This window comes from Odocoileus virginianus, chromosome 22 (assembly GCF_023699985.2).
Source record: "Odocoileus virginianus isolate 20LAN1187 ecotype Illinois chromosome 22, Ovbor_1.2, whole genome shotgun sequence".
Classification (NCBI taxonomy): Eukaryota; Metazoa; Chordata; class Mammalia; order Artiodactyla; family Cervidae; genus Odocoileus; species Odocoileus virginianus.
The window spans coordinates 43,028,617-43,052,268 of record NC_069695.1 but is presented as its reverse complement, the minus strand read 5'-3'; the positions used below and the strand labels follow the sequence as shown (position 1 = coordinate 43,052,268).

The 23,652-nt window shown below is 38.4% G+C and overlaps 1 protein-coding gene and 1 pseudogene across 2 annotated transcripts in view; both read right to left on the bottom strand.

Moving 5' to 3' along the window:
• Positions 1-8,901: 8,901 nt before the first annotated feature.
• LOC110128187 (small ribosomal subunit protein eS27-like) lies at positions 8,902-12,898 on the bottom strand (annotated as a pseudogene).
• The window catches only part of PIK3C3 (phosphatidylinositol 3-kinase catalytic subunit type 3), a 159,929-nt gene continuing 146,000 nt past the window's right edge, over positions 9,724-23,652 (bottom strand). Inside the window, exons 23-26 of one of the 2 annotated variants that reach the window (XR_011482771.1) lie at positions 23,222-23,312; positions 18,784-18,909; positions 12,809-13,017; positions 9,724-10,157 (exon numbers count right to left, since the gene is read on the bottom strand). Coding sequence is in view for 1 of the 2 variants with exons in the window: in XM_070452922.1 (XP_070309023.1) it covers positions 13,003-13,017; positions 18,784-18,909; positions 23,222-23,312 (232 nt within the window). In the remaining variant the exon portion in view is untranslated. Of the gene's footprint in view, positions 10,158-10,875; positions 13,018-18,783; positions 18,910-23,221; positions 23,313-23,652 lie in introns of those variants that run through there. The other variant, XM_070452922.1, reaches the window with a different exon arrangement.

Genomic DNA, 23,652 nt, shown 5'->3' with positions numbered 1-23,652 from the left:
CCTGAGTAAGTAAATTAGGCCATTTGGCGGAACCAACTTGAAGATAGAGTCTGGGGTTCATTAACATAGCTTAAGACAACATTTCCATACGAAAAAGAAACGTATTGGTCAACTCAAGGTTTGAGAGTAGTTAGCTTCAGGTGAGACCAGGTGTCATGGCAACACAGCACTTTAAGTGAAACCTCTTTTAAATTTGTATAGAGAAGGAAAGACATATCGCTGGTTTGTTTCTTCCAGCCGCTTAAGAGAGATAAAAATGTCTGGCACCTGCAGCTTCTTTTTTCCATTTGGAGACCCCTGGCCTTCCTGCCTGTTACCCTCTCAGAGTCATCACACTTCCTGACTGCAAAATGCATTACAAAGCTATAGTCAAAACAGTAAGGTACTAGCATAATAATAAGTACACAGAATAATGGAACAGAATTGAGGATCTAGAAATAAACCCATGCATATATGGTCAACTAATATTTGACAAGGGAGCCAGGAACATTATGTGGGTAAAAAATAGTCTCTTCAATAAATGGTGTTAGAAAAACTGGATATTCACATGCAAAAGGATGGAACTAAACCCTTATTTTACACCACTCACAAAATTAACTTGACATGGATTTTAGACTTAAACATAAACCCTGAAACCGTAAAACTCCTTAAGGAACACAGAGAAAAATCGCCTTGAAATTGGTCTTGGCAATTATGTTTTGGATATGACCAAAAGTGCAAGCAATAAAAGCAAAAGTAAATAAATGGGACCACATCAAACTAAAAAGTTTCTTTACAGCCTTTAAATGATCAAGAAAATGAGACACCAACTTATGGAATGGGAGGAAACATTTGTAATATCTAATAAGGGATTAACATCCAAAATATATATAAAACTCATATAATTCAATAGGATAAAGAAAATAATCTGATTTAAAAATTAGCAAAGAACCCAAGATTTATTTTTCCACATAAGCTATTCAAATGGCCAATAGGTACATGTAAAAAGATGCTGAACATCACTGATCATCAGGGAAATGCAAATCAAAACCACAATGAGATATCACTTCACTTCATACCTATTAGAATGCCTATTATCAAAGAGACAGATAAAGTGGTGAGGATATGGAAAAAAGGGAACATTTAAACCCTGTTGGTAGGACTGTAAATTGATCCAACCACTATGGAAAACACTATGGAGGTTCCTTTCAAAATTAAAAATAGAATGACTATATAATCCAGCAATTCCACTTCTGGGTATATGTCCAAAGCAAACAAAATCACTATCTTAAGCAGATAGCTTCACTCCAATGTTCATTGCAGAATTATTTACAATAGCTAAAAAATGGAAACAAACTGCATTCATAGATGGATGGAGTTTTCTTCAGCCATAAAAAGAAGAGAAGGTTGCCCTTTGCAACAACATGGATGGACTTTAAGGGCATTATAGAAAGTGAAATAAGTCACAAAAAGCCTATTCTGTATGATGTCACATATATGAAATCTACAAAAATGAACTCATGAAAATACAGAGTAAACTGGTGGTTGCCACAGGTCGGGGAGTGGATGAAAGCAGTCAAAGGGTGCAAACTACAGTTAGGAGATGAATAAATTCTGGGAATATACATGGTGACTATAATTAACAACACTGCTCTGTACATTTGAAAGTTGCTAAGAGTAGACGTTAAAAGTTCTTAACACACACACACACGACTAGTTATGTGAGATCATGGATATTTTAACTAACCTAATGGAGCAATCATTCCACTAAATAACCTCTGCCTCCGAGTCTCTTATACCTTTCCTCCCTCATTCCTATTGACCATTGCTTTGTTTTTGAATCCCTGTTTAATTGGCTTGTGTCATGACACACTCATGTATTTTTCCTACTTCCTTAGCCATACCATCTTAGTTTCTTTTGCCGCTCCTCTGCGCCATCTAACCTCTAAACATAGAAGTCTCTCATGCGTCTGTCTCATGCATGATATCCACCCTCTGTAAACACAGAAGTCTCTCATTCAAGCCAGCTTTTTCACTCTTCTCATTCACCCTCATCAAGAGGCTCTTTACTGCCTCTTCACTTGCTGCTGTTAAGAGTGGTGTCATCTGCATATCTGAGGTTGTTGATATTTCTCCTGGAAATCTTGATTCTGGCTTATGATTCACCCAGCCTGGCATTTTGCATGATGTACCCTGCCTATAAGTTAAATAAGCAGGGTGACAATATACAGCATTGACATACTCCAACCTCCAAAGTAAGTCATACTTACTTGTCACCATATCCACTTTTAAAACCTTAATCCAGGCATCATCATTGTGTCTTAGATTACTAATTGGTGTCCCTGATTTTTCCCTGAAGTGCCAGTTTCTACACAGTGATAATTTAATATGAAAGCACATTATTTTAGCCTCTTCACTGAGTTTTCACCTAAATTAAATCTCAAATCTTTCACTTGATGTATAAGCCCTGTCATGATTTGAACCCATCTATCTTTTCCACCTCATCTTTTGATGTCTCCCCTTGCTCACAGGTTCCAGCCATACCAACTTTCTTTTAGGTTTCCAAACCAGATGATCTTCTTCCTGGTTTGAGGTCCTTGCACATGCTGCCTCCTCTGATTAAAATGTTCTTCCCACCACTGTGACTCTCTCCTATTCTGTGGATAGTTCCTTTGATCCATCTATTCTTGACTAAGTATCATTTCCTAAGAGAACTTTTCTTTGGTGACTATACGTCTAAATTCTTTTATCTTCTTTCACTGCCACATAGCTGTTGTTTTCAACACATTTATTATACTTTATAAGTATTAATTTGTTTATATGCTTGGTTATTGTCTGCCTTTCTCAAGAAGTTGTAAGATCTATGCAAGAAGCAACTGTCTGTTCTTTTTACCATTGTATCCCCAGTGCTAAGCACACAATAAGTGCTCATTAAATTGGTACTTGAATCTATCATTTTTACCCATTAAAAAGTAATAATAGGGAACAGTTTCATAATTCTTAGTATAGGCCAGGCACAGTTACATGCCCTCTATGTGAAGCAATTTATTTAAAACTCACAACAAACATATGAGGTGAATTCTATTATTCCATTTTTAAAGGAAATCAGGTTACAGAGAAGGTAAGTAACTTCCTCGATGTCACCCAGACAAGACACAAGCAAACTTAGAGTTAGGAAGCCAGTCCTCTGGCTCTCGCACCTACATCTATAACACCTGTGCTTCCACCCGGAAGGCATGGGAGGGACTGTGGGCTTGATTTAGGGAGTTGATATCTTCTCCTAGTCTTGTCTCTGCATGAAAATTTAGCAAGAATAGATGGAGCAATTAGTAGGAGGATCTCAGACAATTTTGAGTCAAAAAATGGCACCTTGCTGTATGTCTTACTTTCTGAGATTCAGAGATAAAGGAGTATTATGGAATGGAAGCACGTGCCTCCTAAAATTAGAATAGCAAGGACAAGGAGGATAGCCAGGACCTCAAAGTAAAATATCCTTGAGGAAGTTAGCAGTCTAGGCTGGTGACCTAGAATCAGTAAAACAAAGATGGGTGGTTGAAACAGTGAGGTCTTTCAGGTGCAGCTATTAGTCCTAGGAGAAAATGACTAAACCCAGGAGTACATGAAAATAAAACAGTTGCAGATGGATCACAATGACAATCATCTCATACCTGTTAGGATGGCTTTTCACAATTGCTGGTAAAGATGTAGAGAAAAGGAAACCCTGTTGGTGGGAATGTAAACTGATACAAGTCATTATGGGAAACATATGACAGTTTTTCAAAAAGTTAAAAACTGTACTACTGTATCATCCAGGAATCCCACTCCTGGATATATATCTGAATGAGCTAAAATCAGTATCTCAGAGGGCTATCTGCATACTCATGTTCACTGAAGCATTATTCACAATAGCCAAGATAAGGAAACAGCCTAAGTGTCTGTCATTGGATGGATGGATAAAGAAGCTGTGATATATATTTGAATATTTTCATCCAAGAGAAGGAAGTAACGCCTACTATATATGACAACATGGATGGACACTGAAGGCATTATGCTAAGTGAGATAAGTCAGACAGAGGACAAACACTGTATAATATCACTTTTGACTCTGAACTTGTAAAAAAAAGGGCTTCCCTGGTGGCTCAGAGGTTAAAGCGTCTGCCTGCATTGCGGGAGACCTGGGTTCAATCCCTGGGTCAGGAAGATCCCCTGGAGAAGGAAATGGCAACCCACTCCAGTATTCTTGCCTGGAGAATCCCATGGATGGAGGAGCCTGACGGGCTACAGTCCACAGGGTCGCAAAGAGTGGGACACGACTGAGCAACTTCACTTTCACTTTGTAAAAACAGAGAGGAGAATAGAAGTTATAAGGAGCTGGAGATAGGGAAATTGGAGAGAAATTGTCTTAAGGGTAAAAACTTATGACCAGTAGGTAAGTTCTAGAGAGTTAATACACAACATAGTGATTATAGTCAACACTATTGTATTGTATATTGTATGTACTGTATACATACTATTGTGTGTATTTATACAATATTGTATAAATTTCAACATTACTAAGAAACTAAATCTTAACTGTTCTCAAAGTTGTATTATAAGTTTCAACGTTACTAAGAAACTAAATCTTAACTGTTCCTAATGCACACAAAAAGTGATAAATATGTAACATGGAAGAAGAGTTAGCTAATACTACTATAGTATTCCTATTGCAATACACAAATTACCAAGCCCACATACCGTGCACCTTACATTTACAGTGCTATGTGTCAATTATATCTCAATTTAAATATATGAAAAGATAGCTGCAGTGGGAAGTCACACACTGGGCCCCACTGTGCACTGGATGGGCCTTAACCTTCATACTATCATCTGGCTCCCATAGCATGCGCGCGCTCACACACACACACACACACACACAGACACACACCCACACACATAGACACACAGACACACACAGTTCCCTGACATTTCAGGTTGTGTTCAGAGTTTCTTGGCGGTTTGCGTTCTTAGAACATCACTGTTCTTCCTCTGTTCAAAGTATGCTCTGGTTTAAGTGTGGTTTCTTGACAATCAGCTTGCTCTTTGCATCTCACTAAACCCCAAGTGTGGGCCTACCACACACTGTAGATGCTAACAGAGTGGCAAGGAATGGTGGTAGGCCACACGTCACGGGTGTCTCCCCTGCCCTACTGGAGTTACTAAAACATTCCAAGATAAAATTACTAAGGCTTTCAGCAGAGCCCTGGCAGGCCCCCGAGCTGAGCTCAGGGCCTTGTGAACGTGGACTCCGCCCTGGTCATCAGCGAGTCACTGGCACGTAACCCCACAGATCTGGGTGAGATCACCCGTGAGGAAGTAGAAGGAACAAGTGGTCTCAGACATAAGCACCGTGTTGGTTCAACGTTCTGAGATTGATCTGAGGAGACAGTCCGTAAGGGAGAGACTGAGAAGCCAGCCAGGGGGGTCGGAGGTCATGGCATGAACTCCCCGGCCATGATGCCCTCATGGTATGTTCTGGACTCTTGTCCAGTGACAGAACAAACAGGACAACACGATGTGTGAAGGTCTCACTACTGAGATTCTGGTATAACTACCAGTACTGTGGGGTGGGTGGGCAGAGGCGAGTCATTTAATTGAGATGGACTGGGATATTAGTGCTCTCACGGAGAAGTACAGTAACATTCAAGTTTTTTGGTTTTTTTTTTGCTGTTGTTTTTTAATTGAAGTGCAGTTGATTTACAATATGGTGTTAGTTTTAAGTATACAGCAAAGTGATGCAAAATAATTCAATTATAAATAACTGAATTATTTATAAATATATGTAATTTTTCTTTCAGCTTATTTTTCATTATAGTTTATTAAAAGATTTCAAATATTGCTCCCTGTGTTATCCAGTAAACACTTGCCAATCTATTTTATGTATAGTAGTGTAATCTGTTAATCTCATACTCCTAACCTATCCCTCACACTCATTTCCCCTTTGGAAACCAGAAGTATGTTTTCTACATCTTTTTGTATTATTTTTTAGATTCTACATTTAATATCATATAGTATTTATCTTACTTCATTTAGTATGATAATCTCTAGGTCCATCCATGTTGCTGCAAACGGTAACTCTTCATCCTTTTTCAGCTCAATATTCCATTGTGAGTGTATATATATATATATATATATATATATATATATATATGTATATATATATATGTACCTCTTCTTTACCTGTTCATCTATTGACAGGTTGCTTCCATGTCTTGGCTGTTATAAACAGTGCTGCTATGAGCATTGGAATGCACATATCTTTTTAAATTAGTTTTCATTTTTTCCAGATATATGCCCAGGAGCGCAATTTCTGATCATAGGGTAATCCTATTTTTAGTTTTTAAAGGAACCTCCATAGTGGCTGCACCAATTTACATTCTTCTGCACCAACAGTGCAGGAGGGCTCCCGTTCTCCATGCCCTGAAATCAGCACTTGTTTGTAGACATTTTGATGACTAGCGATCCTGGCAGGTGTGAGGTGATACCTCATTGTGGCTTTGAATTGCATTTGAAAGCAAGTTTTAAATAGACTTCAGGTTGAGAGAAATGCTCTCAAGGAAATTCTGGTTAGGGGCCTCTATTTGGGACAATTTCTACTGTGCTCTGGCAGCAGATGCATGTGTGGTTTTTTTTTTTTTTCCCTTGAGGTGAGAAGACAAACTCTACCTGGTAGGTGATGGCAGCTGCTTACAGCAGTAAGCCTGCCGAGTGGCCAGAACCCTGGATGTCCCTAGAGTATATTTCGGAATGCAATTTCTCACCTCACCCAAAAAGATGAGTTACAATTGTCCCGGAATACCAATTTGGCTTTCTTTTCACAGTTGGGCCTGGTACCCTGCACCCAGCCCCACGCCTGGCTCGGCTCCTGCATCACTTGTCAGACTCCTCTCCTTCCTCTGGAGCGGCCTGGACTGGTCGGCCCTCATCAGCCATGCCAGAAACCCTGGAAATGTGCACCACCTTATCTTCTCCTGACTGCGGAGAGCAGGGCTGGTGGAGGTGTGTCTGCTCGGGGCGTGCAGGCCTGTCACAGGGCGGCGACAACAGCGCAGGTGAAGCTGGAGATCTCGGTGCCCTCAGGTGAACACGGGCTGGAAGGGGTGGCTTGGGTGGATGTTGTTGTGAAAGCAGCTTGGGGCTCCCATGGTGTAGAAAGACAGTGTTTCCTGGCTTTAGACAGTGAGTTGCTTAGGATCTCTTAAAATAAGCATTACTGAGGTACAACTTGTAGGTCATAAAATACAACCTATGTTTTTTAGTACATGAATTGTAAACTTAGTAGCTGTTCAAGTTTTGAAACATTTGTCATCATTGAATAACATCCCTTCAGTGTTCCTTTCCTGTCAATTCCCATTTTCTTACCCAGCCCCTGGCAGCCTCTGAATTGCTTTCTGCTGAAGATTTATCTTCTCTGACAAATGGAAACTTACATGTGATCTTCTGTGTCTGGTTTCTTTCACTTAGAATATTTTTGAGGTTCATCTTTATTGTTTCAGTGTAAGTGGTTCTATTTAGTGAAGATGGTCCAAGGAATTCCAGACGGGGGTTGTACAAAGCTGTATAGGAATAACAGATCACTCTCACTGACCTAGGGAAGTTTTGTGCTAACAAAACAGATAAAGAACATGTTAAGACTGGTCCTGATGTCTCAAGGACAGTGGTGATGATGATCAAAGCTGAGAAGTTAAAGAAATAGCTAAATTCTAGTTAAATTCTGTGGTTCATTCAGATGTTACTTGACCTGTTTGAGCTTATTTGTGTCTACATCTGCCCTGTTCACACTCCACAGAGTTTTAGAATGGCAATACTGGAATGCTATAATAACTTCCATTTTAGAAAAGTTAGACACCTTATTTGGGGAGGTATCTGGTAAAAGTGAACCAGGAAAGAACCAGGGCTCCTTGGAGAAATGGCTGACTGCAGGGCTGGGGCACATAAAGTACAAGCTGAGCCTGGATCATCTTGTGCCAGAAGTAAGAAAGGCTCAAGAACATTCGAGTCATATCAGGGACACAGGCACCAGACTGGGGACAGGTCAGTCCTGGGCAACCTTACCATCACAGTAAGTGATGACAGGAATGCACTGTACAATAAAATAAGTGCTCATACTAATATAAATAAATGAATAATTAATGGAGAAAGTACAGCTCTATTAGTAGATCTCTAACAACTGCAGAAAGAATTAAAAAAAAATCATCATTTGCCTTTCACCATAGTAATACTTGATTCAGGCAATGAAAAGCAACATATGATAAAACCGATGGGTAAAAGTGTGTTAAAGAACAAGATATTAACATGGTTTCAAGGTATCTCTGCATAAAATTCTTATAAATTGCTCACTGATTTGTAAGTTTCAAATACAAATTAACTTCAGAGTTTGAAGTTTTTCCAGTAGTCATGTATGTATGTGAGTGTTGGACCATAGAGAAAGCTGAGCGTTGAAGAAGTGATGCTTTTGAACTGTGGTTGTTGGAGAAGACTCTTGAGAGTGCCTCGGACAGCAAGGAGATCCACCCAGTCAATCCTAAAGGAAATCAGTCCTGAATATTCACTGGAAGGACTGATGCTGAAGCTGAAGCTCCAGTACTTTGGCCACTTAATGTGAAGAACTGACTCATTGAAAAAGACCCTGATGCTGGCAAAGACTGAAGGCAGGTGGAGTAGGGGACACCAGAGGATGAGATGGTAGGATAGCATCACCAACACAATGAGCAAGCTCTGTGAGTTGGTGATGGACAGGGAAGCCTGGTGTGCTGCAGTCCATGGGGTCACAAAGAGGCGGACGTGAATGAGCGACTGAACTGAAGAGCTTGAAAAAAGCTGGAAAACGTATTTTTACCAAGTGATGAAAGTTACCAAGACCAGGCATAGGACAAATTCATATCATGTGTTCTCTAATAAGGTCATGAGAAGTATACAGTATTTATTTTTTTTGAGGTGTTCCTACCAAAAACAGCACAACTTGAGGAAAATTAAACAAACTCAAACTATGGGATTTTCTATAAAGTAACTGCCTTATACTTTGAGACTACTATTTTTTTTTTAAACTAGTTCACACTTTATATGAATTTCTTTCATTTTTAGCTGTACCAGGATCCCATCCAGGTGGTATGCATTCTTTATGGTGAAGTGTTAACATATCAAATTATTCATTTCAGAAATCTGGTATATTTTCCATATTTAATTATAGAAAATTCACGTTTTTGAAATCTACCTGCCTTCCCCCCACACACAAAAAATCCGAAGAGTCTCAATTCTTTACTTTTTTTTTGTATCCAAAATGTGTTTTTTGGGATGGTTTTCCATTCATCTTGATACAGGGTACTTTTAGTGCTGCTTCTGCCTGAAGGAGCACCCTTCTGAAAGCCTTGCTTTTCCTCCTGCAGGCTGGCAGAGGACAGTTGAGCAGCCAAGACACAAAACTACTGTGTTGTACATGGCTAAAGATTGCAGTGATTTTATAGCATCCTGGGCATCTCACATCCATGAAATAGGAGTTGGACTCTGCACCAGGCACTTCTTCTTATGTTTCCTCTTCTCTTCTGGAGAGAGATGGAGATCCTCTGCCAGAGGCATGTTCTCGTGGGGAGCTCGTCACCATAGGAAAGGCAATTCTTTAAAAAAAAACAAAACAAAACTGTAATGTTAGGTCTATGTGCAAAAATATAAAGGATATTGTGATTGTAGGTTAATAATTGCATGTTAAGATTTATTTTGCCTTCACGTTTTTATTGACTGATTTCCTATTTCAGTTCAGTCGCTCAGTCATGTCTCTTTGTGACCCTGGGGACTGCAGCATGTCAGGTTTCCCTGTCCATCACCAACTCCCAGATCTTGTTCAAACTCATGTCCATTGAATTGGTGATGCCATCCAACCATCTCATCCTCTGTCGTCCCCTTCTCCTCCTGCTTTCAATCTTTCCCAGCATCAGAGTCTTTTCAAATGAGTCAGTTCTTCACATCAGGTGGCCAAAGTATTGGAGCTTCAGCTTCAGCATCATCCTTCCAAAGAATATTCAGGACTGATTTCCTTTAGGATTGACAGATTTCCTATTTCAAGGCAAGTATGAATGTGGCATGATGACACGACTCAGTTTCTTAGAAATTTAATTTATTGACTACTGCCTGTACCTTTGGTAATTCTGTTCAAAAAAAGAAAAATAAGGAACAGGCCTTGTTTGTGGGGATTCAAGTCTAATGGACCACATATACACACATGCACACAACAGAGGTCAGTACTGTCACCACTGTCTCTGTGAGAAATGAAGGCCAGGAGATTCTGATGGTTAAGACAGTGATCACTGAAATGAGGAACTCAACTTCAGGCCCTAACTCTACTCTCACTCTGCAGCCTTACCGTGGGCAGGTGAGTTCACTTCCCTTAAAGTTCTGTAAATGGGGAAGGAATTCTACTTCAGGACTGTTATACAGAATAGTGATATATAAGGCATATGAAGCAATTAGTATAATTCTGATATGTAATAGTAAGTTTTCACAAATTATGCTGTGATTATAATAAATACCCACCTGAAAACCTTATAATACAAATGAGCTGGGAACATCTAACCCTACTATACGGACAGTAAAAAAAAATCAGATAATATGAACCCCTTATTTAGGGATGTGAACCACACTTTACTTCTTTCTGATAGCCCCACTCACAGTGGCTGCCATCCGCATTTTCTCTCCCTAATTCAGAAATCTCACTCTGAAACTAGAATACACTCCTACTTCTAAATTAAAGCATGTGTCCTCACAAACACTTTCTTCAAACTCAAGAAAGCATTGTGCTTGAAACACTGTAAACCTTGCCAAAAATCTGAATGGCGATGATAATAAAGGAAAATACAGACTACATGATACATGATAAAAAAAATGGTATTTGGGGGAAAGAGTACGAGCACAGAGGTTGCTTTGAGCAGGAGAAATGGGGACTGATGAAACCCACCCACAGCCAAAATACATTCTGTGAAACCAAAGTCACTATCCTTCCTTAGTCAATATCTGTCTTTCTTCCTAGAAAGCTCTCTGTCTCATAATCCCTATAAAGTTTGCACAGAATACAAGGTCACTCATAATCAACCCACCTTACTAGTTGTGTTTGCCACTATACAATTTCATACTAGTTCAAAAACATTTATAGAGCATGTGATATAAATATACATATTACTATCTATGCAAAATGTTATGGAGTTTATAAAGTGATTAAGATGATACAGTTTGACCTACAGTTAATTCAAACAGAGGTCAGCAAATTATGGCCTGAAGGTCAAATATGGCCATAACATTTGGTTACATGCTGTCTGTGATTGTTTTACTCATACAACAGAGTATAAATTATGACCAAGATTATATGCTTTTCAAAACTGAAGATATTTACTGTCTTGGCCCTTTACAGAAAATGTTTGCCAACCTCTGTAACAGGAGATGCAACTACAATAAAAATACCTTACTGTACTGAGTGTCAATTAAAAAGCTACAAATAAAGAATTAAAAGAGTTCAGAAAGTTGGAGTGGTCACTTTTAGCAGTGCCATTTTGAGGAAACTTTAGAAGGAGGTACCAATAGCAGTAGGACGAGAAGAATAAGAATGCAGATTGGTTACAAACTTCTAGGCAACAAAAAATGATGAAAATACATGAAGCAAAGAAAAAGTCAGAGAGAATGGAGCTTGCCATTACATTAGGCATTATTCGCTTATGATAATTTTCAGAGGCATTTTCTTCCTTACCATTTTTTATAATCTGCATGTATGTTTTATACAGGTCACATTCCATGTGCCTTCAAGATTATCTCTTAATTATATACTTGCTTTCCAGCTGGTAACCCCATTCTAATGCAGTAAACTCAGAGATATGAATTTGGTAACATTATAATGATATTTTCTGAAACTCTGCCTTAATACAACCTTAACTCTTTTTCTATCATTTGATATTAAATATTTATTCAGCATCAAAAGAGATACTGTATAGCTTCCAAAACAAAATCATATGACTTTACAACACATTTGCCAAGATTGTTACTGTTCTGCTCTTCTCATTTGTGTGTGTTTCTTTTTGCTAAAGTTATATTAGGCAAAAAAGCTAGATGGACTAGTAGGATTTCTAGTCTTAGAACACTAAAAATTATTTTGCTTTAATCAGAAAGGGTAGATTACATTAACAGGTCTAGGAGAGTTACTTTTAAAAGCTCTTGAAAACTAAGTTTTCATAAAAAAATTTATTGCACAAAGACAATTTATGCTTACATGTAAAAATATCTTAGTTTCAATAGGAAAAACTGCTGCCACATTACCTTTTGGCCAAGTATTCAGATAATTACATTTTTATAACCTGCTTTATGTATGTACAACCTAGGAGAAATATGAACTACAAAACAAATTCCCAGTATTTGTAAGAAAGAAAAAATGGCTGTCTTATTTGAAATAGATATAATTCTCAAAGTATGAAAGAATAGGCCATAACATGTGAAACTTGAAGTATTATAGATTGGGCCAAAAAAAAAAAAAATCTAGGGGGAGGAGGAACAACAGAGAAGGGGAACAAGGGATGGAGCGACAAAGCAAACAAGCACAGATGAGACAGCCCGAACCCATACAACTGCTCCACTGACATGAAGAGATAAAGGAAAAATGGGCTTTCAGAGTTGAAGACTAAAATGTTTTACTATTTCAACATAAAATTCCTTGAGAACTCTCATAATATGTACATGGTTCTAGAACAAGATTCTTATTTCTTAGCTTATTAACAATGTGTACATTTGAAAATACATATATACAATACTTCAAACAAACCATTCAAGATTGCATTTAAGCAATGACATCCACGGAAACAAAATTCAGGCACTGTGAAACACTTGGGATATATGGTATCTTCAAGACTAAATGTTCTCTTCCTTGTTTGACAGTCTTAAGTCTTCATTACACACATGTTGTTTTTAAAGTTGTTTTCTTACAGTGACAATCATCTTGATGGGCCAAATCCAGTTTCATTTTCTCCAGTACTACAAAAATTAAAAACAACAACAAAAAGAAAATAAGCTTCTCTGTTCACAAAGAATAGAAACAACAGTTTATAGTCAAAACACTTAGAATAGGACAAACATGTAATTCTTTAATAGAAAAAGACAAACAACAACAACAACAAAAACTTCAGGTAATTCCAGTTTATATGAGCAAATATTTGGGGGAAGCAATGTTTGCTAACTGTAAGCTCAAGATGACTTCATTATTAAATATCAGACAAATCTAGAAGTAGGAAGGCAAAAATTCCACTGAATTCTGCAGTGATAGATGATTAATATTCTGAGTAATAAGCTTAGTTCTTGGTGCAACATTTTTAGAGACTGTGAAAATTGTTAAGTTTTTCCACACATTGTGACGCCAATGCACAATACAGAGTACAGAAATGGTCTGGAAAAAAATCAAAGGAAGCAGGGCTGAAAGAATAACAAAGACCCAGTAAAGAATTGTTTTGGGGACATTAACAAAGATGTCTGGGGCCATTAATGTAACATTAATATATTAACAACGATGATGCTGTTAAAGTGCTGCACTCAATATGCTAGTAAACTTGGAAAACTCAGCAATGGTCATAGGACTGGAAAAGGCCAGTTTTCATTTCAATCCCCAAGAAGGGCAATCCAAAGAGTGTTCAAACTACTGCACAATTATGCTCATTTGACATGCTAACAAGGTAATCCTCAAAATTCTTCCAGCTAGGGTTCAACAGTACATGAACCAAGAATTTCCATGTACAAACTGGATTTAGAAAAGACAGAGAAACCAGAGATCAAATTGCCAACATCCACTGATTCATAGAAAAACCAAGACAATTCCAGAAAAACATCTACTTCTGCTTCATCGACTGCACTAAAGTCTTTGACTGTGTGGATCACAACAAACTGTGGAAAATTCTTAAAGAGATGAGAACACCAGACCACCTGACTTGCCTCCTTGAGAAACCTGTGTGGAGGTCAAAAAGCAACAGTTAGAACTGGACATGGAACAACAGACTGGTTCCAAATTGGGAAGGAGTTCATCAAGCCTGTATATTGTCACCCTGCTTATTTAACTTCTGTGCAGAGTACATCATGTGAAATGCTGGGCTGGATGAAGCACAAGCTGGAAATCAAGATTGCCAGGAGAAATATCAATAACCTCAGATATGCAGATGACACCACCCTTATGGCAGAAAGTGAAGAGTAACTAAAAAGCCTCTTGATGAAGGTGAAAGAGTGAAAAAACTGGCTTAAAAACTCAACATTCAAAAAATGAAGATCATGGCATCTAGTTTTATCACTTCGTGGCAAACAGATGTGGAAAATGTGAAAATGGTGGCTGATTTCATCTTCCTGGGCTTCAAATCAATGTGGATGGTGACTGTAGCCAAGAAATTAAAAGACCCTTGGCTCCTTGGAAACTTTATGTTTTGATCAATGGAATATTTTACATTTCTGTTCTCTATTCCTAATGGTAAAATAAGGTCCATATAATGTAAAATCAGAAATAATGTTCTGATCTCTTCTCCTCTGGGCATCTTTTACATCTGCGCTTTTTCAAACCAGATGAGAGAGTAGAGCAGTTACCGTGGAAACATTCTACACAGGTTTTAAGTACTAAAGTCCTTACATAAAGGTAAAATGGAATATAAATAAAATGAATAAAAGCAAAATAGGAAGCTTTCCCCTCAGGACTGAAGCAAAAAACCTAATTCTTGAGTAGCAGATGGAGCAGATGGCTTGCATTTAGAGGCCATGTTGTACCAAAAAAACCCCCAAGAACCTTCAATATTGGAATCTCATTCAGCATGGTAAGATGTCATGTTATGGGAGGAATGTAGGACCTGAATTACTTCGAAGGGAGTCCCTGACACATCTGTTAGATACGGGGGAAATGTCAGGCATAATAAACACATTCTTTCCTCCTTTCATGGTGTGTCTTTTAATCTCAAGTGTGAGAGTGTGTGTATAGCTGGCTTCTTTTCATCAAAGGTGCACTGGGGCTGCATATTCCTGTGACCTTCTGCTGGGCCCTGTGCTCGTCCTCCTTGAATACCGAAGGGGCTAAGGAAGGGTTCCTGCCAGATGGTTGGCAGTGGTGTGTGCTCTTAGTATGCTGAGCTGGAACTCACCTAAAATTTCCAATCTGTTCATAAATTCTTAAATTTAGTGTGCCAAAAATATATCTCTAACTTGAATCTATATTCATGTAATTAGATTTAATATGTATTAAGATGAATGGAAATCATCCCCCACCCCTTTTCTCCACACTTCTACCATCAATCAAGGAAGAGAGACAGACAGGAAAAAGTAGAAACTAGAAAGAAATGAGCTGTGATATGAGAGATTTCCATTGAAAGGCATAGTTTTAGAGCAGGAAGTGACCCAAACTAAGTGGTCTCCCCTTTTTGCACAGATAAGAGTAGAAAGCCCTATAAGATAATTTTGAAGGGAAGAAGAGCTCTGATGATGCAATTTCAAAGATAATGACCTAAATAAAAGTGTTTTTCAGTGGAAAATTTCCATCACTAGTAGGTGGGTGTTGCTAGGCAACAAATATTGCAGTGTTTAATCTCAACCCTTCCTAGCAAATGGCATGATGGAATAAAATAAGCCTTTCAGCATGTCAACATAGCAACTGTATTTGGCAATTTTTCAGTCGTTTTTAAGAATATTTCTTTAATGCAGGAAGAACTTCTGTTAACATGTCTACATCCATTTATAAAAACTGGGTTCTATAATCCATAATGATTAATAGGAATGCACTAAAATTAGCACAAAATCAATTAGCAAAATGCATCCTTATAATAAATGCTGAGTAACCAAAAAACACATGTTGATCATCAAAACTTGAGTGTGCATGTGATTTACTAGGAGCAATACTTAGAAAATGCATATGTAGGAATGTAAATTTCAAAGGAAAATACATTCCCTCATAGATTAGTTAAGAAACAACTATGCATCTATAATTTTATAATCTGAAAAGACTTAGGTGAAGTTAAGACCTTGTACCCTTCAATACCTAAGCAAGTTCCAATTAAAATTAATGTCTTAATGTTATTCATATTGATATTGTTTGTTGTGTAACAGTGTGAACACAGGTGACGTTTAAAAAATTATTTGTTATTAATTTATTCTTTGGCTGTGCCGGGTCTCCGGGTCTCCGTCGCTGCACGGACTTCTCTCCAGCTGTGGGGGGGCTGCTCTCTAGCGGTGCTTGGGTTCCTCGCTGTGGGGCTTTCCTTCTGCAGCAGGGCTCTGGGCGTGGGGGCTTCAGCAGTTACTGCTCCCAGGCTCTAGCGCACAGGCTCTTTAAGTTATGGTTCTGCAGCAGGGCTCTGGGCGTGGGGGCTTCAGCACTTACGGCTCCCGGCTCTAGCGCACAGGCTCATTAAGTTATGGTTCTGCAGCAGGGCTCTAGGCGTGGGGGCTTCAGCACTTACGGCTCCCAGGCTCTAGAGCACAGGCTCATTAAGTTATGGTTCTGCAGCAGGGCTCTGGGTGTGGGGGCTTCAGCAGTTACGGCTCCCAGGCTCTAGCGCACAGGCTCATTAAGTTATGGTTCTGCAGCAGGGCTCTGGGTGTGGGGGCTTCAGCAGTTACAGCTCCCAGGCTCTAGCGCACAGGCTCATTAAGTTATGGTTCTGCAGCAGGGCTCTGGGTGTGGGGGCTTCAGCACTTATTGCTCCCAGGCTCTAGCGCACAGGCTCAGTAGTTATGTTGCATGGGCTTAGTCGCTCAGCACCATGTGGGATCTTCTCAGATCAGGGATCCAACCCATGTCTCTTGCACTGGGAGGCAGATTCTTTATCACTGAGCCACCAGGGAAGCCCTCACAGATGACATATTTAAAGAAACTTGAAAGACAAGCATAAGCATTTTCAAGATAACTTCCTGAGATAAAGAACTTGGAATCCTTGTGAGTCACTATGTTGTACCCCTGAAACTTTTATAACACTGTAAATCAACTATACCTCAATAAAAAAGTAAAAAAAGTATATCAGATTCTGATAAAGAAGACTTAAGTTGAGATACGGGGGTCAGAAGATCTGGGTTCAAGCCTTGATTCTGTCCTTCATTAGGCACATGAAGTTGGCTAAGTCATTATACCTTTCTGGGCTTTATTTCCCTTATAGTTCTAAAATACTGTGCTGTGCTGTATGTTGAGCCAGGTCCGCCACTAACTAGTTTGGTGACTTTGACAAGTCACTTAACTTACCCTCCGGGTCACAGTTTACTCTCCTGAGAAGCGATGACAATTAACGGGGGGTACAGCAAACCTTGAGTTGGCACTTATAACAAAATATGACTCAGACTGGTGTTCAGAGACAATAAACATTTTTTATCATGAGAAAGAATATCAGCTAACATTTATAGGAAAAAAAAAATTCCCTTATATGCATTAGATATTTCTTAAGTGTTTAAAGGCACTGTGCTTCTGGGTGACTGATACACATCCCAGTCTTCAAGAAGCTTGCATTTTAGGATAGTTATAAGGTGATTCAAATATTTATAATAGAAAACAAAATGTAGTACAAAGTACTATTAATATTCAGAGGAAGATGAATCAGAGTGGCATTAATAGATCTTGGAAGGACAGGTTGGATTTTAGCAAGCAGGCATTTACAGGAGATTCATTATTAAGGAGACAGATATTCTGAGCCAAAGAAAAGAGCTAAGTAGCCAGAGAAATGGAAAAGAACAAAAATACTGGGAAAAAGAGAGTATTTGGGGAATAGTTTAGAAAGAAGCTTACAACACAATGATCTGGAAGGCCCTGAATTGCTAGAGACTGGACGTCATTTGTAGGCAACGGGTAAACACTTTTCATATTTAAATCACACACACAAAAAGGTAAAGTGGAATTTTGTGAAAATATATATGATTGGAATATTTAGTAGAATAAAGATAGGAATGCGGAGAGAAAAAAAATACTAAAAGGAGTTATGAATGATTTTAGTTACCAAAGTATCGTAAAATGAAGAACAACTAGGTCAAAATGTCAGTAGTGGGAAAATGACAGAAAATGATAATTAAAAAACAGTTAAGGAAACTCACAAGGCTTGGTGACATCCTGTGTGTTGGGTGAGGGAGAAGTTAAAACAGACAAGCTTTGAGCTTACAGTATTAGCAAAATTATCATTAACTGAATGTGTAAAGTCAGGAAGGACTTTGCAGGAGAATGTGGGAGAGGAAAGTGTCCTCATTTTTCTGTTTGCTAACCTCGTCCATCATCACCCTCATTGTGACATTCAAAATTAAAACAGGTTTTAAATCTGAGGTTTATCATCAAGGCTAGTATAAAAAAGTCTTCCCTCAAACAACTGCAGAAGTGTCTGCTAACCATAAGTCTACAGATAGACCTTTCTATGTGTGCTACGTACCCTATCACTTTTCTCAGCTTCTAACCTCCTTTCCTAGCACGTCACCATTTACCAAACCCAACAAGTGTCCAAGTCTCACTTGTCAAGGCCTCCACCAGGCTCAAGACCATTCTCAAGAAGAGTTTATAGGCACCACTGACTACAGTGTACAGATATACCTATGCTGGCGCTCTACAATTTAGTTACTAAAAATATTTCAGTGGAATGTTTTAGAGTTATTAGCGCATCAAACACATTCACGTTGGAAGGCTGGTGAGATGTCAAGAAGGCTTGACAAAAAAACCAGAAAAGATGTGTCATTTGCAGAGAAAGGCATGGCTCTGAGAGAATTCTACGGTAGAACATGGAGACGCTGAGATGAACACACTGCCACCAGAGAACCTACCTGGGCAAACTTGTGAATCTGTTCCACCACTGCAGCAAACAGAGCATGGACACTCTCATCAATCAGACTCTGCATGTAATGCACTGCCTCTTCGTCAGACAGGTCTAAACGAAACTTGTCCTGAACCTGTAAGGCCACAGTCTATTAGCTTTTGAATAAAGAAAAACATAACATTTTGAAGAGACAAGAACAAACGGATACAGATATTATTACAATGACTTATTTCTCCAGCAAAAAAAAAGGTTCATAACCTATAAGGAGTTCTGAATACTAGTCTCCTGAATGTGGAACTTTACTTTTTGCTATATGCTCTTTATATCATCCTATCTTGGTTGGTTGTAAATTTTTTTTTTCAGAAAAATATTAACAAAGTGAACAGACAATAATTCTGTTCAGCCCTGCAAAGTTAAAAACAGATAAAAAGTAAACTATAGATCTTCTAATGTCCCCTTTCCTATAGGAGTTCGTTATACTTCTGCAAAGAACTACCTTCAATATGACCTATAATTTCTAAAGACTGATGACTTTTTCATTATTTCATATTAAAACATACAGTTGATTCTGAATAGCAATAAGAACTAGAAAGATGAGTAGAGATATATATATCAGAATAGTTCCCTAAAACACACAAGCAAATGTTACCAAATGACTGTGTGTTAGAGCTCAGTTGTATCTGTCTCTGCGACCCCATGGACTGTAGCTCACCAGGCTCCTCTGTCCATGGAATTCTCTAGGCGAGAATACTGGAGTGGGTGGCCATGCCCGACTACCTCATGCTAACACTGTGCAAAGCACCTTACGTGCAGTATTTCATTCTACTCTCCGATGGCTCTGAGGTAGATAATATCTCAACCTCTAAGACACAGAAACTGAGACAGAGAATTTAGGAAGCCAACCCAGGGACCTTTAACTGACGTTAAGAGGCTCACACTTCCAGACGATCTCAGTACGCACTGTGTTTACTCCTTTCTCCTCTTATAAACGATCCATATAAACTTCTGAAAAGACAGGCTAGAAGAAAATGGGGTTTCCAAGTGGATAAAAAGTGGTCCACATTTACTATTTCCATTTAAGTATGGAATTTAACTACTAGAAAATCAGGAAGAAGAAAAGGCAGACAGTACTACAACCCATCACCAATGCAACAAACATGAACGTGAGCAAACTTTGGGAGATGGTGAGACAGGGAGGCCTGGCGTGCTGCAGTCCATGGGGTCACAAAGAGTCGGACACAGCTGGGCGACAGAACAATAACAACCACCACAACCACCACCGCCCACGGCCCGCTCGGTGCTCTTCTCTCTACTGCACTGCAAGCGTACCGAGAGATCCGACAGCTCTGCGGCCTCGGAAAGGAGAGGGAGGGGGAGCAAGTGAAGGACGGCTGGCTGGAGGGAGATCTAAAAGCATACCTTCAATCAACTCTCTCTCTCACTTCTGGATCCCAGTTAAAGAATTTATTCCATTGTACTCCTTGATTTCTACCTAGGGAGGTCATGTCTGAGAATTTTGAAAACTATTTTTTTAAGGACGTCAAAAACACTACAGGGCAGGAGAATCAAAACAAACCTTTAACCCAGTTTGCCAAAGCCTGCATACTTATATAAGTGCTTAAATTACAAACAGAAGATATGTATTTAGCATATAAAGAAAATGTTATTCACAGAATATGAAGACATTCTTTTTTATAAGAAGATTAACAGCATAAAAATGGTAGATTTGTTATCATACATACTGACTTCTGCTACGCTACTTATTACTCTACCCCTGTCCTTTTAGCTCTGTTCCTTTCACCCTTCTACAATTTCTCCTCGGAATTTCCTGGGTATCTCTATCAGCTTCAAACTGTCCTTTTCACCTTGTTAGCTAAGGCTGCACTCCAATCAATCTGCAGTGTCCTTTTTTTTTTTTTTTTAAAAGAGAAAGACTATAGGACATTTTATTATTATTTGTAAATTTTGTGCTACATGTCCCTTATATTAATGCAAATTAAAATGAACTTAGAGACAGTATTTTTTAAGAGCCAGTAATTGAACATCTGTCAACACTTCACTGGAGCAGCACCCTTGGAATTCTTGGGAAACTGGAAACCCAGATACGACATATTACTTATCAAGCAAAAGGATGTAAACTTGTAAATCTCAGTCTCTGCACTGTCTTTCAAAAGTAGATAAAATACCCTTTGTTTGAAATATCGTTGAGTATTACCAAAATGCGACACAAAGTGAGTGAATGTTGGAAAAATGGCACCAGCAGACTTGCTCAACACAGAGTTTCTACAACCTTCCAAATCTGTAAGGAACACAGTTATCTATGAAGCACAATAAAATGGGTAGTCAGTTTCAAAAACTTAAAAAGAAACTGATAAAGACGTACTAATATACGCTATGGAAAAAAGGAAAATATTGTAGAACTTTGCTATGATTAAATATTTAGAAGATATGCCATAAAGATAGCTGGTAACCAAAGTTTAAACAATAAAATCATGATTTTCTAAAAGGAAAAGTTGAAACAAAAGATCTAATAAGAACAAAAACCACATACTGGAAGAAGAAACAAAAAGATTCCATTTGACAACTACCATTAGAACTTTCATAAATGAGTTCTGAACATAAGTGAAGTCAGGCAAGAGTGAACATATGACAGAGATAAATGGGTTTAAAATAAACAGCAACAACAGATCCTAAAAACAGCAACACATGCATAGGCACACAAAAGCAATAACATTTGAAATCTGGTGCAGTCATCCGTTTTGAAATTTTCATCAACTACTTATGTTTCTTGATGAATGAGCTTAAGTTGAAAAAAATTACCCACATCAAAACCTAGTGTGATAAGCAGTCCATTTCCTAGTTTGGCCAGGGTGGGGAGTTTTGAGACAGTGTTTCCTAGAAAATAATAAATGAAATCCTAAAAGAGCATAATTTTCTTAAATGTTAAACAATAAGATTTACATTAAAATCCCTCTCACTGCCAAAGACTCATAAAATTAAGTAAAAGAGATTAGCTTAATTCATGTTTGAAATTATGTAAATATTCTTGTACCTTCCAAATCCATATTGAAATACTAATGCCCAAAGTGACGGCATGAGTAAGTGGACCTTTTGAAAGGTACTTAGATTGTGAGGGTGGAGCCCTCATGTGCTCTTATATATGTGCTCTTATAAAGAGACACCAAAGAGATTCCCGGCGCCTTCCACCCTAAGAAGTGCCCTTTGACCCCAAAGGGGCTTTAAGTTGACCATTCTGGCACCCTGGACTAGTATTTAGAGCTTCCAGAAGCATAAGAAATGAGTTTCTGTTGTTTACAAGCTACCTAGTGTCTGGTATTTTGTTACATTGATATATGTAGCAGCCCAAATGGACCAAGACAATGTTCAACCCACAGAGGTATGTTTCTAATAATGCTGAGTCAGTTACATCAGAACTTAGGGCTTTTGGTAAGAAATATTATTTATAACCAACAGAGAAATTCCATTTTACAATTTTAGTAGTTTTATACTTCTGTAAGTTAAAAAGCTATGCTATCTTCGAAGCTCATTATTAAAAAGCTCTCTGATATTTAAGATCATTTTATGTTATCTTTGGATAAACAAAATGTGTTATATACACCCTCCTCAATAGCTCAGCTGGTAAAGAATCTGCCTGCCATGTAAGAGACCCAGGTTCAATCCTTGGGTTGGGACGATCCCCTGGAGAAGGGAAAGGCTAACCACTCCAGTATTCTGGCCTGGAGAATTCCAAGGACTCTATAGTCCATGGGGTCACAAGGAGTTGGACGTGACTGAGCGACTTTCATTTTCAGTGAATCAGAGCCAGAAATTAATTTGAATTAAAAAAAAAACCTTCAAATTTATTACTCCTTTCTCCCATCTCTCACTGTATCTCAGGGTAAGATAGTTCTGAATAACTGATCATCTATGTGACAGTTTTCTTTCATGCTTCTCTCTGCAGGTTAAGTTAAAAGCAGGTCTCTACTCTCCTGACACAATAAGAAACCCCTGTAACCAAGGGTATGAATGGGAAAGAGAAAGAACAACTGTTTTCTTCTATATACTATTATAATATTTTGTTTCTGATTCTTAGCATGCTTGGTCTGGGAGTACCAGGAATCAGGTATCTTAGCAGGAATATTAAAGAGAAGCTAAACTTTTTCGGACAAAGAGTAAGGGTAGTGATAGTAAGCTTCCTCTCTTGATATAGTGAGCCACTCATGTGACTGTGAGCATGAACAGGGAAGGGGATAAAACTAGTTGCAGAGGGCTTGAGAGGCTGCCGTATTCTGAAATGTGAAAAAGAAATACACACAAGGTCTCTTCCTTAATTTTCATTACTTAAGAGTCTAGGGGTTGGGACAAGGGGAAATGAGTTGTTAAAACCCTGGTACTTCTTAAGTATGAAAAGTAGACTATAATATCTGAGGGTATATGAATATTACCTTTTTCACAGTTTTATCAGGTTCAAGAGCAATATCTGGAATGTTTGCATCCACCATCAAGGAAAACAAATTCAAAATAAGATTAGAATACCTAAAGGAGAATGGGAAATAAAAATAAACAGCAATGTGTTAGAATTTTGCCATTCTTTCTCATATTAAGAGCACTCCTACAAGTAATGATACTTAGATTTTTATGATTACTATTACTCCTATGTAAAATAGAATGTAAACTTATTCACCAGTTGTCTCAATGAAAAGCAAGGCTTGAAAATACATCTTATTCTAGGGCCTTGATATAATACCACTTCTAGGTCTCCCAATAGGGAACACACCTTTGAAGTAACCATCTAATAATGACATTTTTTTCATTTTTTAGTAAGTATATTCTTTTCAGAAGGGATCTAAGGGGAGATCTGCTTTATACCATTAAT